We start from the raw sequence: 23737 nt of genomic DNA, 5'->3' as shown, positions 1-23737 counted from the left end.
AAAAAATTATTTTATTGTTGACAAAATATCACAGAATTCCTTAATTTACATCCAAAACATTGAATTCGGATCACACCTATAGAAGTGATGCAAATTCAGTGCACCGGCTGTTGAAATGGAGGACTTCTGTCCTATGACAAGCCCATGTTAAATTCATCGCTTCTGCGTCAATTTTGCACCACTTCCGGATCCTAAAAGAACATTTTCATTACTTTTTTGGCGACGCTTTTTTTGCTGGTCTCTTATTGTAGCAAAATCAGGTAGTCGCCAAAATCTATAATTTTCACACTGGTGATGATCGAAAAGCGTAATGGAGATTATTTATTTATTTATTTATATATTTACAATCATAATGAATTATGAAAATAAACAGGTAATATAGGTGCTAACAAATGGAGATTATATTAAATCAATGTCAAAATTTTTCTTTTCTAAGCCAAAATGTACAGGTCTAGAGATCCCAATGAGGCTTTTCGAATATTGGGCATTGGTAAAAGTTGACTTTGTCACATTTGGAAAATATGATCTTTCAATTTGTAAATTTTTTAAAATTTTGATTTTTGGAATTATTTAAAGTCTATTACCACGTGGCAACTTTGAGGCAATGGTTAGCATGCCCGTCTTGCATACAAATTGTAGTCGGTTCGATCCCAGTTTTGGGCGCACACGAAAGTTTTTCAGTTCTCTAAATGGTTCCAACGTAAAGTTAAATGCCGTTCAAACTAGGCTAAAAAAGGAGTTCCCGTATGATTGAGCTAAACATGGTTACGGGCGGCACTCTGTGATAAGAGATAGGTTCACCAATGTGGTGTCACAATGGGCAGGACTGGACATTTTGACATAGTACTTTTTTTATTGGATAAACTTGCACTTGCGTTCGGAATTATTAGCCCCTGTGAGGGAGCCACTGTGGTGCAATGGTTAGCATGTCCGTCCTACGTACAATAGTTATGAATTCAATCCCAGTTTCGACTTGTGGTAGTATAACGTGATGCCATTATACCTGATCTGGCTTGAAAGCCCTGTGAGAAATATGCACAGGGGTTTCAATAGCTGTGTCCAGCTATTGCCTTCTTCCTCATTATCGACAGCAATTAAGTTTAAATAGCAGCAGTTGGTGGCAGCATTATCAAGAAAAAATCGTTTTAACCGTTCTCCAGGTAGTCGATGTGGGTCACATCCACTTATTCCCAGAAAAGCACGTTTGCCATTCACTCATTCGGCTGCTCCTTAGTCTCAGCTGCTTATCAGTGGACCATTGTTTCTTCGTCTGGCAGAAAATGACGCCGAAACTTCAGTGGATTGTTCCCAAATAATGTCAAACTCTTCCCTCACGGTTAGATTTGTAAACCGGAGTTAGAAAACCAAAATTCTCTACAATATATGACCAACGTTTTCGTTTTAAATATCGCACCCTTTGGATCCCAGCAAACGGAACTTTATGGCCGATACGCCAGTTTTCGCCTTCTTCGGAGCATGTTCGAATGCTGACATTTGGACAGGTACTTGGTATCTGAAGTCTATTTTTGGATCCCTATTTTGTCGACGTTCACTAAACAATGCAGAAACTCCCTCGCTTTGCACTTGAACAGCGCAACCTCTAATCTCAAATAATCTCATAGTTGAACTTGTTGTTCGGAGTGAACAAACGAGGCACACATTGCACCGACAGCTTTCTCATGATATGCCCCTGACCAAGGATAAAGGGTTAAGACATAGAAATCTTAAATTCTTATATTTGTCTTTTTCAATTTGGATTAATTAAACCCCAAACAAAAATATCATCACTTACCTCCTGCGGCTTTATTATTTGCTGCCGACACTGAAGACGACGATGCCGAATTCGATGGACGTGATTCCGATTCGGATCCGGATTTGGAAGAAGAATCCGAAATTGTACATACTGATGATTCAGATGAAATGGAAATAATCGATATGGTGGACGATGCCGATGTTAGAATTCCATGTGTCGAACTGGAATTATTGCGTGGCAATGTTGACGATGTGGACGAATTGGAATTCTGTTGCAATCGTTGTTGCCGCACCTGTTGTTGTTGCTGTAGGCGTTGTTGTTGATTTGAATAGCGGGGTTTATTATTGCTACTGCCAATATATTTTGGATTTGATGATGATGATGATGTAGTGGAGGAGGATGTCGCATATTGTTGCTGATACTGTTGCATTGGAGGTGGTACATAAAACTGTTGGCGATAATAATGTTTGGATGATTGCTGTTGTGACTGTTGCTGTTGCTGCTGTTGTTGTTGTTGCAGGTGATTCGCTGTTATCTTTGAGGTTGCGACAATATTCACCACATCTGATGTGGAACTAACAATCGGCGATGTGGTAACCATCTCATGGAAAGATTTTACTGCTAATGTGGGTGATGTGGCGGCTGACGACGATGAGGGTGGTGGAGATGCAGATATAAAAGTAGTTGTGTGTGTTTGGGGCGTTAGAGGCTGCGTGGTTTGCTGCTGCAAATGCATCTGTTTCAGCATGGCTGTGGTTGCTGCTGTCGACACTGGGAACTGGGTTCCACCGGTCGTCGGCATTTGGACCATTTGTTGCTGCTGTTTCTGCGATTGCTGCACCAAACCGGCAACTATTCATCATGTATCCAACCTGGCAGCCGTGTGAATATTCGCGGATGTAGCCATATTACCAGCTGGACCACCACCAATAACACTTGGACCTCCGGCAACCCCTACAACATGTGTATTGACACCGGGCGTCGTTGTCGTTGGTGAAGTGGAATCAGCATCACATTCTTTGCTATCCTCCGAATCATCACCGGATGAGGTACTACCACGTCGATATGGCGTTGGCATGGGTACCGCATGATGCTGTTGTTGTTGGTGATGATGATAGAGGTTGGATATTAATATCTGTTGCTGTTGGCCACCTAAGGCACCCGCTGGCAACATGGTGGAAGCCATTATCATATATTTGGGCGTGTTTCCCATAACATTTGGCGTCCCTGCTGCAGTTACACCCAATGTAGATACCGGAGATTGCCGCGCCGAAAGAAGATACTCGAAATGATCACGAATCCATTCGCGATAATCGATAACATCATCGGTAATGCGTATGATACGTCCTGCAATAACAAAAACGAAAACGATAATTGAAGAGAGCTGTGTTTGGCCACTTAGAGTCAGTTACACTTACCCAATATTGAACGTTCATTGCAATCATTGGCCCAATTGTTAAGAGGACTCACAGCCTGTGAGAGCATTAGATAAGCATACTCAAATGCCTGTTTAACTTGTAAGGCCCCATACGAACTACGGCCAATATCATTGCCCGGAGTTAGGGGATCCTCAATGCACAGCAGCGAAGGTCTATGGCCATCAATCATATCACGTTGTAAGTCTTCTTTGGGTATATAGCGGCCTCCATTCTTAATGGAAATACCAATTTTCATATAATTAAATTTACGCCCATACAGCTCAAAAAACTCCAGCAGCAGGACGCCCAAATTATCAGTCTCGGCATGAATTTGTCGCGGATGCAATTGAAGAAAGCTAATGCACATAAGTATCAATGAATAGGAAGAAATACCACCGGTAAAAACTTCATTGAGATCACGTTGCAGCAAGAACTGTTTCAAAACTAGCACCAATTTCTCCAGTAGCGGAAATTCCTGTTTGTATTTTTTTATGAGTTCAGCGGATTGTACACCCGATTGCATATTAAATGATATATCCACTTTTACTTGTGACTCACGATCCGTTAACTTAATAATGGGCACTGAGGCTTTATCGAGAACACGAACCGAATGTGGTTCAGCAATACCACGGGCAATGAGTTCAGTTTCTAATGTTCTCAATGGCATTTTATCCCAGAGACCTAAAAATTAAAAAAAAAAAACAAAACATATAAAAATTGAAAATTAAATTCAAAAATTTTTTTTAATTTTTTCAAGATTTTTTTTTTATTATGCTGTAGAAATTTTGTTAAAAATGTTGATGCTATAGAAAATTATGTCAAAATTTTTTGTGCTATGGGAAATTTTGTCAAAATTTTTTATGCTATAGAAAATTTTGACAAAATTTTTTGTGCTATTTATGCTATAAAAAATGTAAAAATTTGTCAAGTTATAGAACATTTTATCAAAAGTTCTTATGCTATAGAAAAATTTGCCTTAAAATACAGAATCATGACAGAATCAGTATGACAGAATCAGTCTACACGCAACTCCTGAAAATCCATAGTTCGCCCTAAGCTTGTTAATTAATAAATCATACATTATTAATTAACAAGCTTAGGGCGAACTATGGATTTTCAGGAGTTGCGTGTAGACTGATTCTGTCATACTTGCATGGAAGATCGCAGTTCGTGGAGCTGAATGGGCGGAGTTCGGGTACTGCATTCTTGAGTTGTGGAGTACCCCAAGGTTCTGTACTTGGACCGCTCCTGTTTATCATGTTCTTGAATGATTTTGTTGGATGCTTGGAACCTAATTTTGTTAGAGTATATATGTATGCGGATGACATTCAAATTGTATTTACAGGTGGGATGGAAGGTCTGGATAGTTTGGAGAGGCGCATGAATTCTGCTCTTGATATTGTTTATTCCTGGATGGTTGACAATAGGTTGGTTATTAATGCAGGTAAGACGACGGCGATTATGTTTCAGGCGGGGTATCGCAATGTGACCTATCCGCAGATCAGAATGTGTGGTGAGGTTATTCAGTTTGTTCAGACGGTCAAATGCTTGGGTATTACAATTGATGCGAATTTGGATTTTGAACAACATATATCTTCCCTCTCAGCGAGAGTGACTTTGCGACTAAGGAAATTATACAATTGTGGTATATACTTGACTGAGCGTGTCAAACGTATAGTGGCCCATGCTTTGCTGATGTCTCAGATTAACTATTGTATCGAGGTGGTATCTTGTACGTTTCAATATAATAGGTCAAAGATTGCTCTGATTCTGAACAGGGTAGTGCGTTATGTTTTTGGGTTGCGTATTTTTGAACACGTGACAGATAAGGTAATTGATTTTCTTGGTTCTTCATTTGAACCTTACGTTTTGTCGCGGAGATTAATGTTTTTCCATATGATGAAAAGAAATGGGTTGTTACATGAACTTCTTCAGGGATTTGTTTTTTCCAGATCGGTGAGAAATCCGCAGATAATTATACCACGAATAAATTGTTCCCTTTTTGAGAGGGGGTTTATTGTTACTACTGCTAGGGTTTGGAACAATCTTCCTGTAGCAGTAAGGGATTTAGGGTTTCCTGAGAATCAATTTAGGAACTTGCTACTGACTAGTTTGAATGAATATATTTAATGTTGACTGTTATTTACCAATGGTAGGTGTTAGTTTACCTTTATTAATATTAGTTTTCTATGTGACTTTGGCCAAAGTGAGGATGGTGGAGTGGTAGGCATAGTAGGGTAATTTAAGTATTAATGATTAGGATTGATAACTTTACAATTACTATTAATGTATTTTTTTTAAGAACAATACGATTTATTGGCCACGAAGGCTTACTGTATTGTTAAATAAAATGAAATGAAATGAAATAAAATGTTTATGCCATAGAAAATTTTGTAACGCTGTAGAAAGTAGAGGTGTGAACGTGAGTAATAGTTTACTCACGCTCACGCACACTCAGGACTGAAAATTCATACTCACGCACACTCACGCACGATATTTTTTGGTAGGACTCACGCTCACGCACACTCACGAAAAGAAAATTTGTACTCACGCACACTCACGCACGAAAACGTCGTGACTCACGAAAAATACCATGACTAACGAAAAATATCGTGACTCACGAAAAATATAGTGACTCACGAATAATTTTATGATTAATTTACCTTACCGAAGTGTCTGAAAACATGAGTATTATTAAAATCGAGAGTGTTATTAAACTCTTAACATCCCAGGTGTCACTAAAATTGTAATTGAATTTAACTCTTTAGTGTTTTACGTTGGAGAGCAGGAATATTTTCGTGAGTGTAATTCTTTACTCACGCACACTCACGAAGATATTATTTTCGTGACTCACGCTCACGCACGACATTTTGGTTTGTTAATCACGTTCACGCACACTCACGCTGTTGTCATGAGCGTGACTCACGACTCACGCACGAATCACGAAAATGTTCGTGAGTCACGACAATTTCGTGTCACGTGCACACCTCTAGTAGAAAGTAGAGGTGTGCACGTGAGTAATATTTTGCTCACGCGCACTCACGACGGAGAAATCTTATTCACGCACACTCACGCACGATATTTTTTGGTAGGACTCACGCTCACGAAAAGAAAATTTGTACTCACGCACACTCACGCACGAAAATCTTTTAAATGTCGTGACTCACGAAAAATATCGTGACTCACGAATAATTTTATGAGTAATTTACTTATAGAACCTGATTGAAAACGTGAGTATGATTAAAATCGAGAGCGTTATAAAACTCTTTACACCTAGGGTGTCACTAAAATTATAAATGAATTCAACTCGTAAGCATTTTATGTTCGCACGCGGAATTATTTTCGTTTGTTTTTCCGAAATTCGTTACTCACGCACACTCACGAAGATATTATTTTCGTGACTCACGCACGACATTTGGTTGTTTAGTCACCCACACTCACGCGTGGGTCACGAAAATTTTCGTGAGTCACGACAATTTTGCGTCACGTGCACACCTCTACTAGAAACTTTTGTCAAAAAATTTTTTTTTTGCTATAGAAAATTATGTAAAAAAACTTAATGCCAAAAAAAATTGGTCAACATTTTTAATGGCATAGCAAATTTTGTCAACATTTTTATGCCATAGAAAATGTTGTCAACCTTATTTTGCTATAGAAAATTTTGTCCAAAATGTTTGTGGTATAGAACATTTTGTCTGAATTGTTTTTATGCTATGAAATTTTTGTAAAAATTTTATGCTATACTCTGGGAGCCACCGTGGTGCAATGGTTAGCATGCCCGCCTTGCATACACAAGGTCGTGGGTTCAATTCCTGCTTCGACCGAACACCAAAAAGTTTTTCAGCGGTGAATTATCCCACCTCAGTAATGCTGGTGACATTTCTGAGGGTTTCAAAACTTCTCTAGGTGGTTTCACTGCAATGTGGAACGCCGTTCGGACTCGGCTATAAAAAGGAGGTCCCTTGTCATTGAGCTTAACATGGAATCGGGCAGCACTCAGTGATAAGAGAGAAGTTCACCAATGTGGGATCACAATGGACTGAATAGCCTAGGTGAGCCTGATACATCGGGCTGCCACCTAACATAACCTAACCTAACCTTTATACTATACAAATTGGTTAAAATTGTTTGTGCTATTCAAAAACTTTTTATGCATAGACAAAAAATTTTATGATATAAAAATTGATAAAAATTTTTTATCCCATAGAAAATTATGTCAACCTTTTTTGGTATAAAAAATTTTGTCCAAAATTTTTATGCCATAGAACATTTTGTCAAAATGGTGTAAGCTATAGAAAATTTTGTTTTTATTTTTATAGATTTTTTTATGCTATGAACATTTTGTCAAAATTTTTTTATGCTACAGAAAAAGTTGTCCAAAAAATTTTTGTGCTATAGAAAATGTGTAATTTTTTTGTTACAGAACATTTTGTCAAAATGGTGTATGCTATAGAAAATTTTGTGAGAATTTTTTTTATTTTGTAAAAATTTTATGGTATAAAAATTGGTAAACATTTTTTGTGCTATAGAAAATTTTGTCACAAATTTTTATGATATAAAAATTGATCAAAATTTTGCATCCCATAGAAAAATTTTTCTAAAATTGTTATGCCATAGAAAATTTTCTAAAGCAACAAAACTATAGAAAGTTTAGTCAACCTTTTTTGTCTACAATATTTGTGCTATAAACCATTTTGTCAAAATGGTGTAAGCTATAGAAAATTTTGTCAGAATTGTTTTTATGCTATGAATATTTTGTAAAAATTTTTTATGCTATGAACATTTTGTCGAAATTATTTTATGCTATAGAAAATGTTGTCAAAAATTTTATAGAAAATTTTGTAAATTTGTTTGCTGTAGAAAATTTTGTCCAACATTTTTTTATTGCTATTGAACATTTTGTCAAAATGGTGTATGCTATAGAAAATTTTGTCAGAATTGTTTTTGTGCTATGAACATTTTTTAAATATTTTTCATGCTATAGAAAATTTTATGCTATAGAAATTTTTGTCAAAACATGTTATGCTAAAATGTTGTCTAAATTTTTTTATGCTATGAAAAAAAAAAATCTCAAAAGTTGTTTGCTATAGAAAATTGTGTCAAAATTTGTATGCTATAGAAATTTTGTCAAAATTTGTCATGTTATAGAACATATTGTCAAAATATAGTATGCTTAAGAAAATTTTGTCAAAATATTGTATGCTTTAGAAAATTGTCAAAATTTTTATGCTATAGAAAAAATTTTCCAAAATTTGTAATGTTATAAAAAATTTTGTCAAAAGTTTTTATGCTATAGAAAATTTTCTCAAATTTTTTTATACTATGAAAATTTTGTCTAAATTTTTGATGCTATAGAAAATTTTGTAAAATTTTTTATGCTATAGAAAATTTTCTCAAAATTTGTATGCTATAGAAAATTTTGTCAAAATTTGTATGCTTTAGAAAATTTTATCAAAATGGTGCATGCTTTAGAAAATGTTGTCAAAATTTTGTCAAAATTTGTATGCTTTAGACATTTTGTCAAAATTTGTCATGTTATAGAACATTTTGTCAAAATATTGTATGCTTTAGAAACTTTGTATGCTATAGAAAATCGTGTCAAAATTTTTATGGTATAGAAAAATTTTTCCAAAATTTGTCATGTTATAGAATTTTTGTCAAAAGTTTTTATGCTATAGAAAATTTTATCAAAATTGTTGCTATGAAAATTTTTGTCTAAATTTTTGATGCTATAGAAAATTTTGTCAATTTTTTTATTCTATAGAAAATGTTCTCAAAATTTGTATGCTATAGAAATTTGTGTCAAAATTTGTATGCTTTAGAAAAATTTGTCGAAATGGTGTATGCTTTAGAAAATTTTATCAAAATGGTGTATGCTATAGAAAATGGTGTCAATATTGTATGCTTTAGAAAATTGTGTCAAAATGTTTATGCTATACAAAATTTTGTCTAAAATTTATCATGTTATAGAACATTTTGTCAAACGTTTTTATGCTATAGAAAATTTTCTCAAAATTGTTGCTATGAAAATTTTGTCTAAATTTTTGATGCTATAGAAAATTTTGTCAAATTTTTTATTCTATAGAAAATGTTCTCAAAATTTGTATCCTTGTATCCTTTAGAAAATTGTATCCTTTAGAAAATTTTGTCAAAATTTGTATGCTATAGAAATTTTGTCAAAATTTGTCACGTTATAAAGGGTGATTCTTTTGAGGTTAGGATTTTCATGCATTAGTATTTGACAGATCACGTGGGATTTCAGACATGGTGTCAAAGAGAAAGATGCTCAGTATGCTTTGACATTTCATCATGAATAGACTTACGATCTGCCACAACGTCGAATTTTCAGTGAATGGGCCCTAGAAAAGTTGGCAGAAAATCCGCTTTTTTATCGACAAATTTTGTTCAGCGATGAGGCTCATTTCTGGTTGAATGGCTACGTAAATAAGCAAAATTGCCGCATTTGGAGTGAAGAGCAACCAGAAGCCGTTCAAGAACTGCCCATGCATCCCGAAAAATGCACTGTTTGGTGTGGTTTGTACGCTGGTGGAATCATTGGACCGTATTTTTTCAAAGATGCTGTTGGACGCAACGTTACGGTGAATGGCGATCGCTATCGTTCGATGCTAACAAACTTTTTGTTGCCAAAAATGGAAGAACTGAACTTGGTTGACATGTGGTTTCAACAAGATGGCGCTACATGCCACACAGCTCGCGATTCTATGGCCATTTTGAGGGAAAACTTCGGAGAACAATTCATCTCAAGAAATGGACCGGTAAGTTGGCCACCAAGATCATGCGATTTGACGCCTTTAGACTATTTTTTGTGGGGCTACGTCAAGTCTAAAGTCTACAGAAATAAGCCAGCAACTATTCCAGCTTTGGAAGACAACATTTCCGAAGAAATTCGGGCTATTCCGGCCGAAATGCTCGAAAAAGTTGCCCAAAATTGGACTTTCCGAATGGACCACCTAAGACGCAGCCGCGGTCAACATTTAAATGAAATTATCTTCAAAAAGTAAATGTCATGGACCAATCTAACGTTTCAAATAAAGAACCGATGAGATTTTGCAAATTTTATGCGTTTTTTTTTAAAAAAAAGTTATCAAGCTCTTAACAAATCACCCTTTAGAACATTTTGTCAAAATATTGTATGCTTTAGAAAACTTTGTCAAAATTTTTATGCTATAGAAAAAAATTTCCAAAATTTGTCATTTATAAAACATTTTGTCAAAAGTTTGCTATAGAAAATTTTCTCAAAATTTCTTATGCTATGAAAATTTTGTCTAAATTTTTGATGCTATAGAAAATTTTGTCAAATTTTGTATGCTATAGAAAATTTTCTCAAAATTTGTATGCTTTAGAAAATGTTGTCAAAATGGTGTATGCTATAGAAAATTGTGTCAATATTGTATGCTTTAGAAAATTGTGTCAAAATGTTTATGCTATACAAAATTTTGTCTAAAATTTATCATGTTATAGAACATTTTGTCAAACGTTTTTATGCTATAGAAAATTTTCTCAAAATTGTTGCTATGAAAATTTTGTCTAAATTTTTGATGCTATAGAAAATTTTGTCAAATTTTTTATTCTATAGAAAATGTTCTCAAAATTTGTATCCTTGTATCCTTTAGAAAATTGTATCCTTTAGAAAATTGTATCCTTTAGAAAATTTTGTCAAAATTTGTATGCTATAGAAATTTTGTCAAAATTTGTCACGTTATAGAACATTTTGTCAAAATATTGTATGCTTTAGAAAACTTTGTCAAAATTTTTATGCTATAGAAAAAAATTTCCAAAATTTGTCATTTATAAAACATTTTGTCAAAAGTTTGCTATAGAAAATTTTCTCAAAATTTCTTATGCTATGAAAATTTTGTCTAAATTTTTGATGCTATAGAAAATTTTTGTCAAATTTTGTATGCTATAGAAAATTTTCTCAAAATTTGTATGCTTTAGAAAATGTTGTCAAAATGGTGTATGCTATAGAAAATTGTGTCAATATTGTATGCTTTAGAAAATTGTGTCAAAATGTTTATGCTATACAAAATTTTGTCTAAAATTTATCATGTTATAGAACATTTTGTCAAACGTTTTTATGCTATAGAAATTTTGTCAAAATATTTTATTCTTTAGAAAATTTTGTCAAATTTCTTTATGCTTAGAAAATTTTGTCAAAATTGTTATGCTAGCGGAAATTTTGTCAAAATTCTTTATGCTATAGAAATTTTTTTCGAAATGGTTTATAATTAAAACTGTGAGGGTTATTGAAATCGTGAGTGTGAATTTTATTGTAAATAGGAATTTCCCTGAGTGAATTTGGTCGCGAACGTGACATAAATTAAATTCGCGAACATGAATTTAATTTATGTACAATACTAATGAGAGAATAATTTTAATGTGATAATATAGCAAACGTCTTGCGTAAATTGTTCACTTTTGAAAGTCTACTCTTCAGAGTGTCCAAGTTCTAGAGTATTCATATACGAAAATTTTGCAACATTTATTTTTTTCTTATGGGAAAATTTTCGAAATTTCGAACATTAAAAAAAAATGCTTTTAATTCAAAACTTACCCAAGACAACAAGATCAATATCAGAGGTAGGCAGGAATAGACCAGTACGGAAGGAACCAAATACTTCAACTATGGCCGATGGCCATATTGCACGGACAACACCTTCGATGCGCTGTACCACCTGTAATCGTAAACGATGTTCGGTAGCTGTAGGCATAACATATTTATGAAATTGTTCAATCTCCTGATGTAGTCCCAAAACACCACGGCCATAATTGAAATCGGCAACACGCCACGGGCAACCTTTATATTTCGATATAAGCTTATCCATGTGCTTGTTCAGATTGTATGTGCTGGCCTTATTGTCAACAATGCGGCCAATTTTCCTACGTGAGGGATTGTAATAACTGGGACGCTCGTGTGATGGCATCTTACCACCGCCTCCGGCTATATTTGTGGTGGTTGAATTTCCACCGTTGTTGTCACCTCCGCCTCCTCCTCCTCCTGGTGTTGTGGCAGGTGTTGAAGTCTCGTTATTTGTATTGTTGCTGGTCGAATCGATGGAATTGTTGCTGGAATTATTACCGCTGGAATTGTTGCCGTTGCTGCTACTGTTATTATTGTTGTTGTTGTTGTGATTATTACGAAAACCACCACCAAATTGTTGCAGCAATAATTGTATGGAGTCACGATCGCGTGCTGTAATGGCACTGAATTTGTTGCCACCGCCTTGTAATTGTTGCAATTGTAATTGTTGATTTTGCTGTTCCAGCAATTGGCTCATTTCATGCGCATTGGTTTCCCAAATTTTACACCATGTGCGTAAGGCTGGACCCTCCTGTTCCTCTTGAAACCAACCAACAAAAGGATCCATTCAAAATGTTTTCTATTTATATGTGTGTGTGTGTGATAACACAAACAAATCCCTCACCCGACACACAAATCCCACAAATATCGTTTGCTAAAAAAGAGATTAGCACCTGGTGTCCAATTGTTTGTTCGTTGGCCTATGGTATTATATCTCTAGTTCGATCAAGCCAATCTACAAACACAACAAATTCTATGTATTTTGTTTATCCAATGGTATGTGGGATGCGTTTTTCAAAGGTTTCCCACCAGTTTTCGATTTTCCCTTTTCTTTATGAGCAATATTCGAAATTCAACAGCAGTTCTGGGACTATGGGATATCGAAAAAGAAAACTCGAATTATTCAAAACTATGGAATGCCAATGATATGATGATGACAATTTCGGACAACTTAGTCAAAGTCCTTCTTCTTCTTCTTGTTCTTGATATTTTTACGATTTTATTTTCTCGGAAATTATCTGTAATTACATAAAAAATAAATAAACAAAACATTATTTATCTTCAGACATATCTAAACTTAAATAGTAATCTAATTTTATTTTAAATATGGCAGCCATGATAAGAGAAACGAGGGAAAACTACTTCAAAAATTGATTAGTGCGCCATCACGAGATATTTGTAATAAATGGCAAGAAGGTGTAAAGCAATAACAACGAAAACCGACAACAAAACGTGTGCCAAGTTTAATCAGACCAAGAAAAAAAATCAACAAAAATAACACCCAACATCTATCGTGGCTAGGGATGACCTTACAATTAAAGATGGGAATTTTTGAACATTAAAATTTGGGTTAACAATTTGAATTTCTTAAACATTTTATTTTTATATTTTCGAAACTTCTACTTCACCAATAATTGTTAAAAAAAATTTATTCCAACCACGGTTGCCATATTAGGTAGAATTCTACCAAGAATGGTAGATTTTTTAGAAATAAAATTTTGACAAAATTTTCTATAGAAATAAAATTTGGACAAAATTTTCTATAGAAATAAAATTTGGACAAAATGTTCTAAATAATTAAAATACTGACAAAATTTTCTATAGAAATAAAATTTTGACAAAATTTTCTATAGAAATAACATTTTGACAACATTTTCTATAGAAATAACATTTTGACAAAATTTATTATAGAAATAAAATTTTGACAAAATTTTTTATAGAAATAAAATTTTGACAAAATGTTCTATAGAAATTAAATTTTGACAAAATTTTCTATAGAAATAAAATTTTGACAAAATTTTCTATAGAAATAAAATTTTGACAAAATAGAATTAAATAGAACTAAAATTTGGACAAAATTTTCTATAGCAATAAAATGTTGACAAAACTTTCTATAGAAATAAAATTTTGACAAAATTTTCTATAGAAATAAAATTTAAACAAAAATTTCTATAGAAATAAAATTTGGACAAAATTTTCTGCAGAAATAAAATTGTGATAAAATTTTCTATAGAAATAAATTTTTGACAAAATTTTCTATAGAAATAAAATTTTGCCAAAATTTTCTATAGAAATAAAATTTTGACAAAATTTTCTATAGAAATAAAATTTTGACAAAATTTTGTATAGAAATAAAATTTGGACAAAATTTTCTATAGAAATAAAATTTTTACAAAATTTTTTATACAACAAAAAATTACAAAATTTTCTATAGAAATTAAATTTTGACAAAATTTTGTATAGAAATTAAATTTTGACAAAATTTTCTATAGAAACAAATTTTTGACAAAATATTCTATAGAAACAAATTTTTGACAAAATATTCTATAGAAATAAAATTTTGACAAAATTTTCTATAGAAATAAAATTTTGACAAAATTTTCTATAAAAATAAAATTTTGACAAAATTTTCTATAGAAATAAAATTTGACAAAATTTTCTATCGAAATTAAATTTTAACAAAATTTTCTATAGAAATTAAATTTTAACAAAATTTTCTATAGAAATTAAATTTTGACAAAATTTTGTATAGAAATTAAATTTTGACAAAATTTTCTATAGAAACAAATTTTTGACAAAATATTCTATAGAAACAAATTTTTGACAAAATATTCTATAGAAACAAATTTTTGACAAAATATTCTATAGAAATAAAATTTTGACAAAATTTTCTATAGAAATAAAATTTTGACAAACTTTTCTATAAAAATAAAATTTTGACAAAATTTTCTATAAAAATAAAATTTTGACAAAATTTTCTATAAAAATAAAATTTTGACAAAATTTTTTATGGAAAAAAAATTTACAAAATTTTCTATAGAAATAAAATGTGGACAAAATTTTCTATAGAAATAACATTTGGACAATAAAAATTTTGATAAAATATTCTATAGAATTAAAATTTTGACAAAATTTTCTATAGGAATAAAATGTTTGACAAAATTTTCTGCAGAAATAAAATTTTGACAAAATTTTCTATAGAAACAAAATATTGACAAAATTTTCTATAGAAATAAAATTTTGACAAAATTTTCTATTGAAATAAAATTTTGGCAAAATTTTCTATAGAAATAAAATTTTTGACAAAATTTTCTATAGAAATAAAATTTTGACAAAATTTTCTATAGAAATAAAATTTTGACAAAAATTTTCTATAGAAATAAAATTTTGACAAAATTTTCTTTAGAAATAAAATTGTGATAAAATTTTCTATAGAAATAAATTTTTGACAAAATTTTCTATAGAAATAAAATTTTGACAAAATTTTCTATAGAAATAAAATTTTGACAAAATTTTCTATAGAAATACAATTTTGACAAAATTTTCTATAGAAATAAAATTTTGACAAAATTTTCTATAGAAATAAAATTTTAACAAAATTTTCTATAGAAATTAAATTTTGACAAAATTTTCTATAGAAATAAAATTTTGACAAAATTTTCTACAGAAATAAAATTTTGACAAAATTTTCTATAGAAATAAAATTTTGACAAAATTTTCTATAGAAATAAAATGTTGACAAAATTTTCTATAGAAATAAAATGTTGACAAAATTTTCTATAGAAATAAAATGTTGACAAAATTTTCTATAGAAATAAAATTTTGACAAAATTTTCTATAGAAATAAAATTTTGACAAAATTTTCTATAGAAATAAAATTTTGTATAATAGGATTTTTTTGTTTGGTAGTTTTTGGTTAATTTCTCTCCAAATTTTGGTAGATTATTTCAACCATTATTCAACATTAGAAAGACGAAAAATATCAATGGCTTAGCCAATATTGACAAAGATAACATAACACAAATTCAGGGGGTCGGGCAAGAGATTAGGAAAGTCAAGTGCTACATTTACGAATTAGCGGTTAGGTAATATACAAGACGCTAATTAATTAAAACAAACTTTATTAAAGAAAAGAGCATATTCCGACATGAATGTTATGTACAATGATGAACGAAAAGATTGAATAGAGAGCTATGGCAATTTTATCGAATTAGGTTAGTCAGACATGAATGTTGGTAAAAATAAAATTGTGTTATAAACTCAAGCCTACATGTGCCAAAAAAATAAAAAAATGTACTTTTACTATTGGATTTCCTTATATAAATTCTCCATAAATTATTTTAATTTATCGAATATCTGTGCTTACAATCCTGGTTCAAAATATTATTCTTCACAATTCTTTGTAAAAATATTTCCATTGATACCAGTGCTCCAGTTTTCCTCAATTTTTTAAGTTCTTTGTAAAAATATTTCCATTGATACCAGTGCTCCAGTTTACTTCAATTTTTAAATTCTTTTTAAAAATATTTCCATTGATACCTGCGCTCCAGTTTGCCTCAATTTTTAAATTCGTTGTAAAAATATTTCCATTGATACCAGTGCTCCAGTTTGCCTCAATTTTTAAATTTTCTTAAAATTTATTTATATCTACACTCTCTTGGTAATTAAATCTTATTGGATCGACACATTTACTGAAATATCATTATCATATTCAAAAATTGTTTCCTTTTTGGTGCGATTCTGATACTCAAAATGAAACAGGTTCCTAGGAGTTTGCCATAGCCCATAGTTTCTTTCAGAGTATGATCGACTTGCGAAAATGCAGCTTGGGAAGTATTCTTGCTTTCATCAAGGCCTCTGGGTGGAGGACGCAGGCAGATCAGAAGGATAAAATTATCATATGAAGGGATTATCCCGGCCGGAGTAGGACATACACGAAGTACAAGAGAAAAGGAGTTTGAGGAACCGCAATGAACCAATTATGGTCTAAATGGTCATAAATCCTCTATAACCTAACCTTACCAGTAATGAGAGGGGATAATCCACAATTGAAACAATTTTTTGGTGTTTTGACGAAACTGGGACTAAAATCATGTTTTGTTCATGGCGGACATGCTATTGCACCACGCGAAATAAACATATTTCAATAATGAGCTTGCAGTCCAACAAGGAAAGGACAAGGAGAGACTATTTGTGTCAATTCCGTTATGTAGGACCGATTGCAGTGTTGTCTGAAAAATGCTTGGTACACAGAAAAAAAATATCGCCAAAACATTTCCAATTAAGAAGTTGATTGAAGTTGAAAAATTTTTCAATGAATAAATTAATTGATACATCTAACTTTTTAATCAAGATATGAAACATTAAGTTATTTAAGTCAATGAAAAATTAAAATTTTAATTAAAAAATTAATTGATACAACTAACTATTCAATCAGTTAAGAAAGTGATGGATTTTTTTTTTTAATTTTTAAATAAACATTTATTTCAAACAATCAATATTTTAATCAAATTAAAAACACAAAGTCAGATAAAAAAGTAATTGAAAATAGTTACGTTTTTAATTCCAAAATTTAATTGAGTTTTGCAGTCAACATTGATTAAATTTTTAAAATTTTAATTAAACAATTAATTGATACAATTAACTATTTAATCAGTTTAGAAAGTTATGGATTTTTTTATTTAATTTTTAAATAAGCATTTATTTCAAACAATCAATATTTTAATCAAATTAAAAAAAAAAAACAAAGTTAGATAAAAAGTAATTGAAAATAGTTACGTTTTTAATTCAAAAATTTAATTGAGTTTTGCAATCAACATTGATTAAATGTGTTAAATTGAATCAATTAATTTCCTGATTGAATCAGAAAAAATGGATGCTGTTCGGGAATGTTGAAGTTCCTAAACTATCGTCGATCTAACCGTCACGCAGTCTAAAGGTTTTTTGCCCTAACAAATTTTATCAACAGCTTTGCCACTGACTTTTTTGAAAAGAGCCAAATTCATAAAAAATTAATTTTGTTGGAAGAAAGCGTATTAAAAATTCAGTAATACAAGGCTACATTCTGCAAAGAAAGACTGAACGAAGTTTCGTTTAGTTCAATTGTAATAAAATAATTTTGGATTGAATTTTTGAAATTTTCATTTCGCAGATAAAGGTTTTAGCTATTTATCAGTTCAATCTGAAATCAGAACCATCCTTTTATGACGGAATCAACCAAATTAAGTGCTGACATTTATTTATCACAAATTTCATTATAAGGCTTAACTTAGAAAAAGCAAGCTCCGCACAAGCACTCCTGTACGTGAACATGATCCCATTTCTATGATATTAATTTTGTTGAGAGGTTCAGAAGATTTTAATTATTTTTTCTGCATCGTTAAAAAAAAAAAAAAAAAAAAACTTTCTATTACATCAAACCTAACTCAAAAATCAAACCTAATAGCTCATATACAATAGGCTCAAAATCTACTAAAAATGGGTTTGAAATCCCTTTTTTATAAGACAAATGATGGGTGGCATCTAGTTAAAGTGGATTTTGGAAGTGTAAAGTGAATGAGGTATAAGTTTCAAGATTTTATATTCTGGGACTTCGAAAATAGTTTTGTGGTCCTTAAAAAGTGATTGGCGTTTAGAAACTTTAAAATATGTAGAAAGATTTCGTTGTACACACAATTAGATTCAATCACAAAATTAATTAATCCAATTAATTTTTTAATTGAAATGTCTTCAATCATGAAAATTATAGTATCAATCACAGTTTTGATTGAGCATCCAAAAAAAATACTTGATTAAAAAAATTAATTGATTTCATTAGCAAATTTCAATTAATTTTTTTAATTGATTCAATTAAATTTTTAATTGACGTTGATTGCAAAATTTAATTAAATTTTCAATTAAAAACGAAACTATTTTTAATCGCTATACTATATTTCAATCACTTTCTAGGGTGGTTAAATTGTAAGGGCCGATGTTGAATGTGAACCACACCTAAACTCCAAGTTTTTTTCCGAATTTTATTTGACATTTCTCTATTTCAGACTTACTCAATTTGAACCATGGAGAGATATACAATCCAACAACGTTTTAAATGGTTCCAAGAATTGGCAACAGAGGATGATCAATTTTCGAAGAAAATCATCTTCAGTGATGAGGCACATTTTCACCTCAGTGGATTCATCAATAAACAGAATTGCCGCATTTGGGCGAATGAGAATCCAAGAGTGATTATCGAAAAACCAATGCACCCACAAAGAGTGACTGTTTGGTGCGGTTTATGGGCTGGCGGCATCATCGGGCCATATTTTTTCCTAAACGAGGCCGGTCAGGTAGTTACAGTGAATGGTGTTCGCTATCGTGAGATGATAACGAACTTTTTATGGCCCGAACTAGAAGATATGGATGTGGACGATATGTGGTTTCAGCAGGACGGTGCCACTTGCCACACAGCTAACGAAACAATGGCACTTTTGCGCAACAAATTCAATGGCCGTGTTATCTCACGTAATGGCGATGTCAATTGGCCGCCAAGATCATGTGATTTGACACCGTTGGACTTTTTTCTTGGGGGTTATTTGAAAGAAAAGGTGTACGTCGATAAGCCAGCAACAATTCAAGAGCTAAAGGATGAGATAATTCGGCACATTAACGGCATAGAACCTCCATTATGCCTCAGCGTCATCGAAAATTTGGACCATCGGATGAAAGTGTGCCACCGAGGTCGCGGCGCCCATCTGGCCGATATTTTGTTCCATACATAATTGAGTAATGCCAATATATCATAATAAAATAAAATTACAATAATTTCCTAAATAGTTTGTGTTTTATTCAAAATCAACATCGGCCCTTGAAATTGTAACCACCCTTTATAACTATTTTTAACCCTTTTTAGTTTGATTCCAAAACTCATAGTTTGAAAAAAAATTTAAATTTTAAGAATTAAAAAAATATACATCCATAATTTTTTAACTGTTTTACTCTTCCGAGTTTGATTAATTAAATGTATAATTGAAAATTTAAAAACTCTCAATCATTAACTTAATTGACTTACCCCCATTTTCATAAAGCTCCGTTAGTGTTCCGTTAACTAACCAACTTTTAAACCATATTATGGACGAAGCTGTCATCTTGCCTATATATTCCATATGCAAATTAGGAACTTAACTGATGAAAATTTTTCAGTTAAAGTTAACTGAAGAGAAGATATTTGCAATTTACTTTCTGTTAACTGGCAGTTAATGCCTAACGGAGCTACATGAAAATGGCCGTTAATGTTTCTAGTTTGATTAAAAGGTTAATGGTATCAATTATTTTTTTTTATTGAGATAGTTTTCAACTTCAATCAACTTTTTAATTGGGAATATATTGGTGATATTTTTTTCTGTGTAGTTGTTCGACATCATTTGGTATGTATTTTAATGTGGCCTTCTTAAGTCCATAGAATGAAAACTCATCCAATATGGAATGGATTTATTCATTCATTTAATCAACCAACGCCAATGTGGATTATATGATATTTTTTTTATTTTATTCTTTATCAAAGCTGCTATAACAAATTTCGATCCAACCTCACAACCTGCCTTACATTTCCTTTGGCACTTGTTTGATTTAGCCTTAAATTTATTCACTTTATTTCGGAAAATAAAACTACAAATGAGCCAAAAAGAGCCCAATTTGGAGGCAAAATCTAATAGAGCCAGAAAAGGATCAGCGGCTGAAAAAAGAGCCAATTTGGCTCTTTAGAGCCAGTAACGGCAACACTGATTATCAATATATTTTCAATCCCACGGCGGCGGGTTCTTTGCACCGGATTGACCCGATGGATTTTATTCACCGGCCATCGCCTGTCACATCAGTGTACGAGTGTACGTGTATCAATATATTTTTGCAATGTTGTTTAAGCTAATCTTGTAGTTTAGTCGACATAGGATCAAAATAGTAATGTGAAAATTGTCATCAATTGCAAAAGCCTCTAATAATCTGTTCGTCAGTGTATGAGCTTAATCATTAAAAACTCCAATGAACTTACTGATTGTATATACCATACAAAAATAAGTATTATGACCAAAAATGGTTTTACAGATGAATGGAGAACACGTAATATTAGTAGAGATGTCTTATTTAGGCTAATATTTAATAAATTTTCTTTAGCTCAAATTTAGAAATGGAAACCGATTAACTTCGGATGATAATCAACATAATGTCCGACCACTAACAGGCATTTACTTCCAAAAGATTATAGAAAAAATCCTTGAAACATTATTTTGCTTTCTAAAAGGAAGAGAGCGAGGACAGCACGCGGAGAAGAGGTTGAAATGTATGAGATTTGGTGAAATTATTAATGAGAGAAACTTGTTTCTGACTATTAACCAAAAACTACTACAACAATAAACAATTTTTTAGGCAATTATTTATACAATTGCATTTTGGATGAGACGTAAAAAATGCCAATAGGCCATTTAAACGCCACTAGTATATCATGGAAGATATTTCATTTCATTTATCCTTACATGTTTTATTTTCTTGAATGAAATTTGCTGATGTTTTCGTAGAATTTACACACTCGTTTGTGGTGATATACTACGTCTGACTGGAGGCTTCTCGTTGTTGTTGTTGCTTGTGGTAATAGGAGTTTCTTCTTGTTGGCATTAATGTAACTGCTGTGGCGCTTACGGTTGCTCTATATGGAAGAATCTAAGCAATTACAACAATTGCCAGACAATTTTTTAAGGCCATCATTTTTTTATGTTTCCCCCGATAAATTTGCAACATTCGTTGTCCGTCGTTTCGTTCGTGTGTGTGTTCTAGTAGAACAGAAACACTAATACCTCTCACTTTGATGTGATTAAAATTCCGTTTTTGTGGTTGAATTTGTTTTGTCTTCTATTGAATGAATGACGACGATACATATATATTGTTGTGTATCAATTTTCGGGTTAGTCGTCGTCTTTGAAAAAAAAATTTACCACTGCACTATGAGTTTTTAACTTTTTGTTTATTTCACACAAACACTTGTTATGGAGGCGGGGGGTTTTATCGAGAAAAAAATCTTAGATTGTTCTTTGCCAGAGTTCACCCTTTCCTAATCATCATTGGATTGGAGTTTCGCGTTTTTCTATCTCTCTCTCGATATTTAATGCTTCACTTTATAAAGAGTTATCAAAATATTTTGAATAGAATCAACCAAAACGAAAAAAGAACGATACTACTACGCCATCCATCCGACAAGAAAATCCGTACGTAGTAAATTTCGATACGAGGTTCAGGGAATAAACACACTCGATACGAGGAGAAGTATCACATGAAAAATAAGAAGCAGCATACAAATAGCAACGTAAAACGAAATTGAGGCAGACCCCAACTAACTTATTACGGTTATGACGAAGACTCTCGAGATGATAATGATGATGATGATGATGTTGATTCCTCAAGTAAAGCGAGGTTTCCGGAAATTGGTGTAAGGGTTAATTTCCCTTTGCAAATTGTTGTCTCACGTTTTTGATCGAACGAATCTCCGTTGTTTTTCCACTAGAACTATATTAATTATTCCTTATTTCATTGAGAAGATCCATTCTTTTTTTTTCTTCTAGTTAGTTGACTGCTCGTGTATTTTCTTTGCCCGTGTCTCTCAATCACTTTGAAATGACAGCCCCCAAAAGCAAATGTCAATGTTAAAGTAAAATGTCAGTTGTTTCGTTTTTTGCGGCCCCAAGAAATTCGATTACTCGTGGCGGCGTTGTGTGTTGGTCGTACCCGTCTTGATGCGCCTTTCTTCTTCTATTGGCTGCTATTCTCTGATGATTCGTGGGGGTTTTCACCAATACTGTTTATATATAGGTTTGTATGAGTGTGTGTGATTTGTTCTATCACTTTTGCACACTGTCCTTTTAGACTTTTTAGTCGGTGTGTGGTATATGAAAATTCACACTTTTCACGTTAATTTGCATTGCACAAGTTCCGCGTTAAACGCCATTTTGAGCGTATTGCATTTCTTTGCAATTTTCTATACAATTTATTCCAATTTTAGTGCGTTTTCACACGAAAATTAAGAAATTATCGCTGCTTAAAACCCGAACCACGCTTGTTATAAATGGTATAGTAAGCATTTCGGGTATTTGGTATTCGGTATTGATTGGTCGATGAACAGAGTTACCCTCTCTCACATGTAGATCGTAAACGTGGTAATTACCAGGCAATCAAACATTGGAAAACTGTTTGTAATCAACATGCTTTCAAACAAAGAATTAGCTATCAGCCTATTTCTAATATTTGAAATCTAGCCTTCGTTCATATACAAAACGAAACTCATTTGATATCGGATTGCGAAATGTTCGGTAGCAAAAACTTATTTAAGACTACAACAAAAAACGACTTGGGCATAGAGTGTAGAAAAACCTAATGCAAACAAATTTTAATCGTTACCGCTTTTAAAAATTGCTACTATTTGTTCCATATATACCACAAATAAATTACTGATTATTTACAGACCTCTTAAAACTTTTACGCACCCAATGACTGTAATAAATTTAATGTTTGCTGTCATGAATCGACTAGATCTCTCCAAAATATTCTGTTTACATCCCTGTTATAGGCCGGTATGCACCTCTAGCAAAATTTTCGGTAGCAAAAATTTATTTAAGTCTACAACAAAAGAACAGGGCTGTGTACACAAATTTTAAACCAGCTAATCGCTTTTAAAAATTGTTAATATATGTTCCAAATATTCCTCAAATAAATTGTTTATTATTTACAGACCTTTTAAAACTTTTACGCACACAATGATTGTAATAAATTAAATGTTTGCTGCCAAAATATGCTTTTAACAACCCTGTTATTTTCATTAGAGGTGTGTAAATGTTTGCTGCCAAAATATGCTTTTGACAACCCTGTTATTTTCATTAGAGGTGCGTACCAGCTTACGAAATTGAACGCTACCGAAAATTTCGTTAGCATAAATAGCAATGC

The 23737-nt window shown here is 32.0% G+C and overlaps 1 protein-coding gene across 1 annotated transcript in view; it reads right to left on the bottom strand.

Annotated features, from left to right (window-relative positions):
- Positions 1-22847, bottom strand: part of Trf4-1 (Topoisomerase related function 4-1) — a 37261-nt gene extending 14414 nt beyond the window's left edge. Inside the window, 4 exon segments of the mRNA XM_075298138.1 lie at positions 1793-3100; positions 3172-3852; positions 11747-13011; positions 21283-22847. Coding sequence (XP_075154253.1) covers positions 1793-3100; positions 3172-3852; positions 11747-12560 — 2803 coding nt within the window. The 5' untranslated portion in view covers positions 12561-13011; positions 21283-22847.
- Between the last annotated feature and the right edge of the window lie 890 nt (positions 22848-23737).

The sequence above is a fragment of the Haematobia irritans genome, chromosome 3 (genome assembly GCF_050003625.1).
Source record: "Haematobia irritans isolate KBUSLIRL chromosome 3, ASM5000362v1, whole genome shotgun sequence".
Lineage (NCBI taxonomy): Eukaryota > Metazoa > Arthropoda > Insecta > Diptera > Muscidae > Haematobia > Haematobia irritans.
Note: the sequence above shows the minus strand (reverse complement) of the source record. Positions and strands in the feature narration are given on the sequence as shown.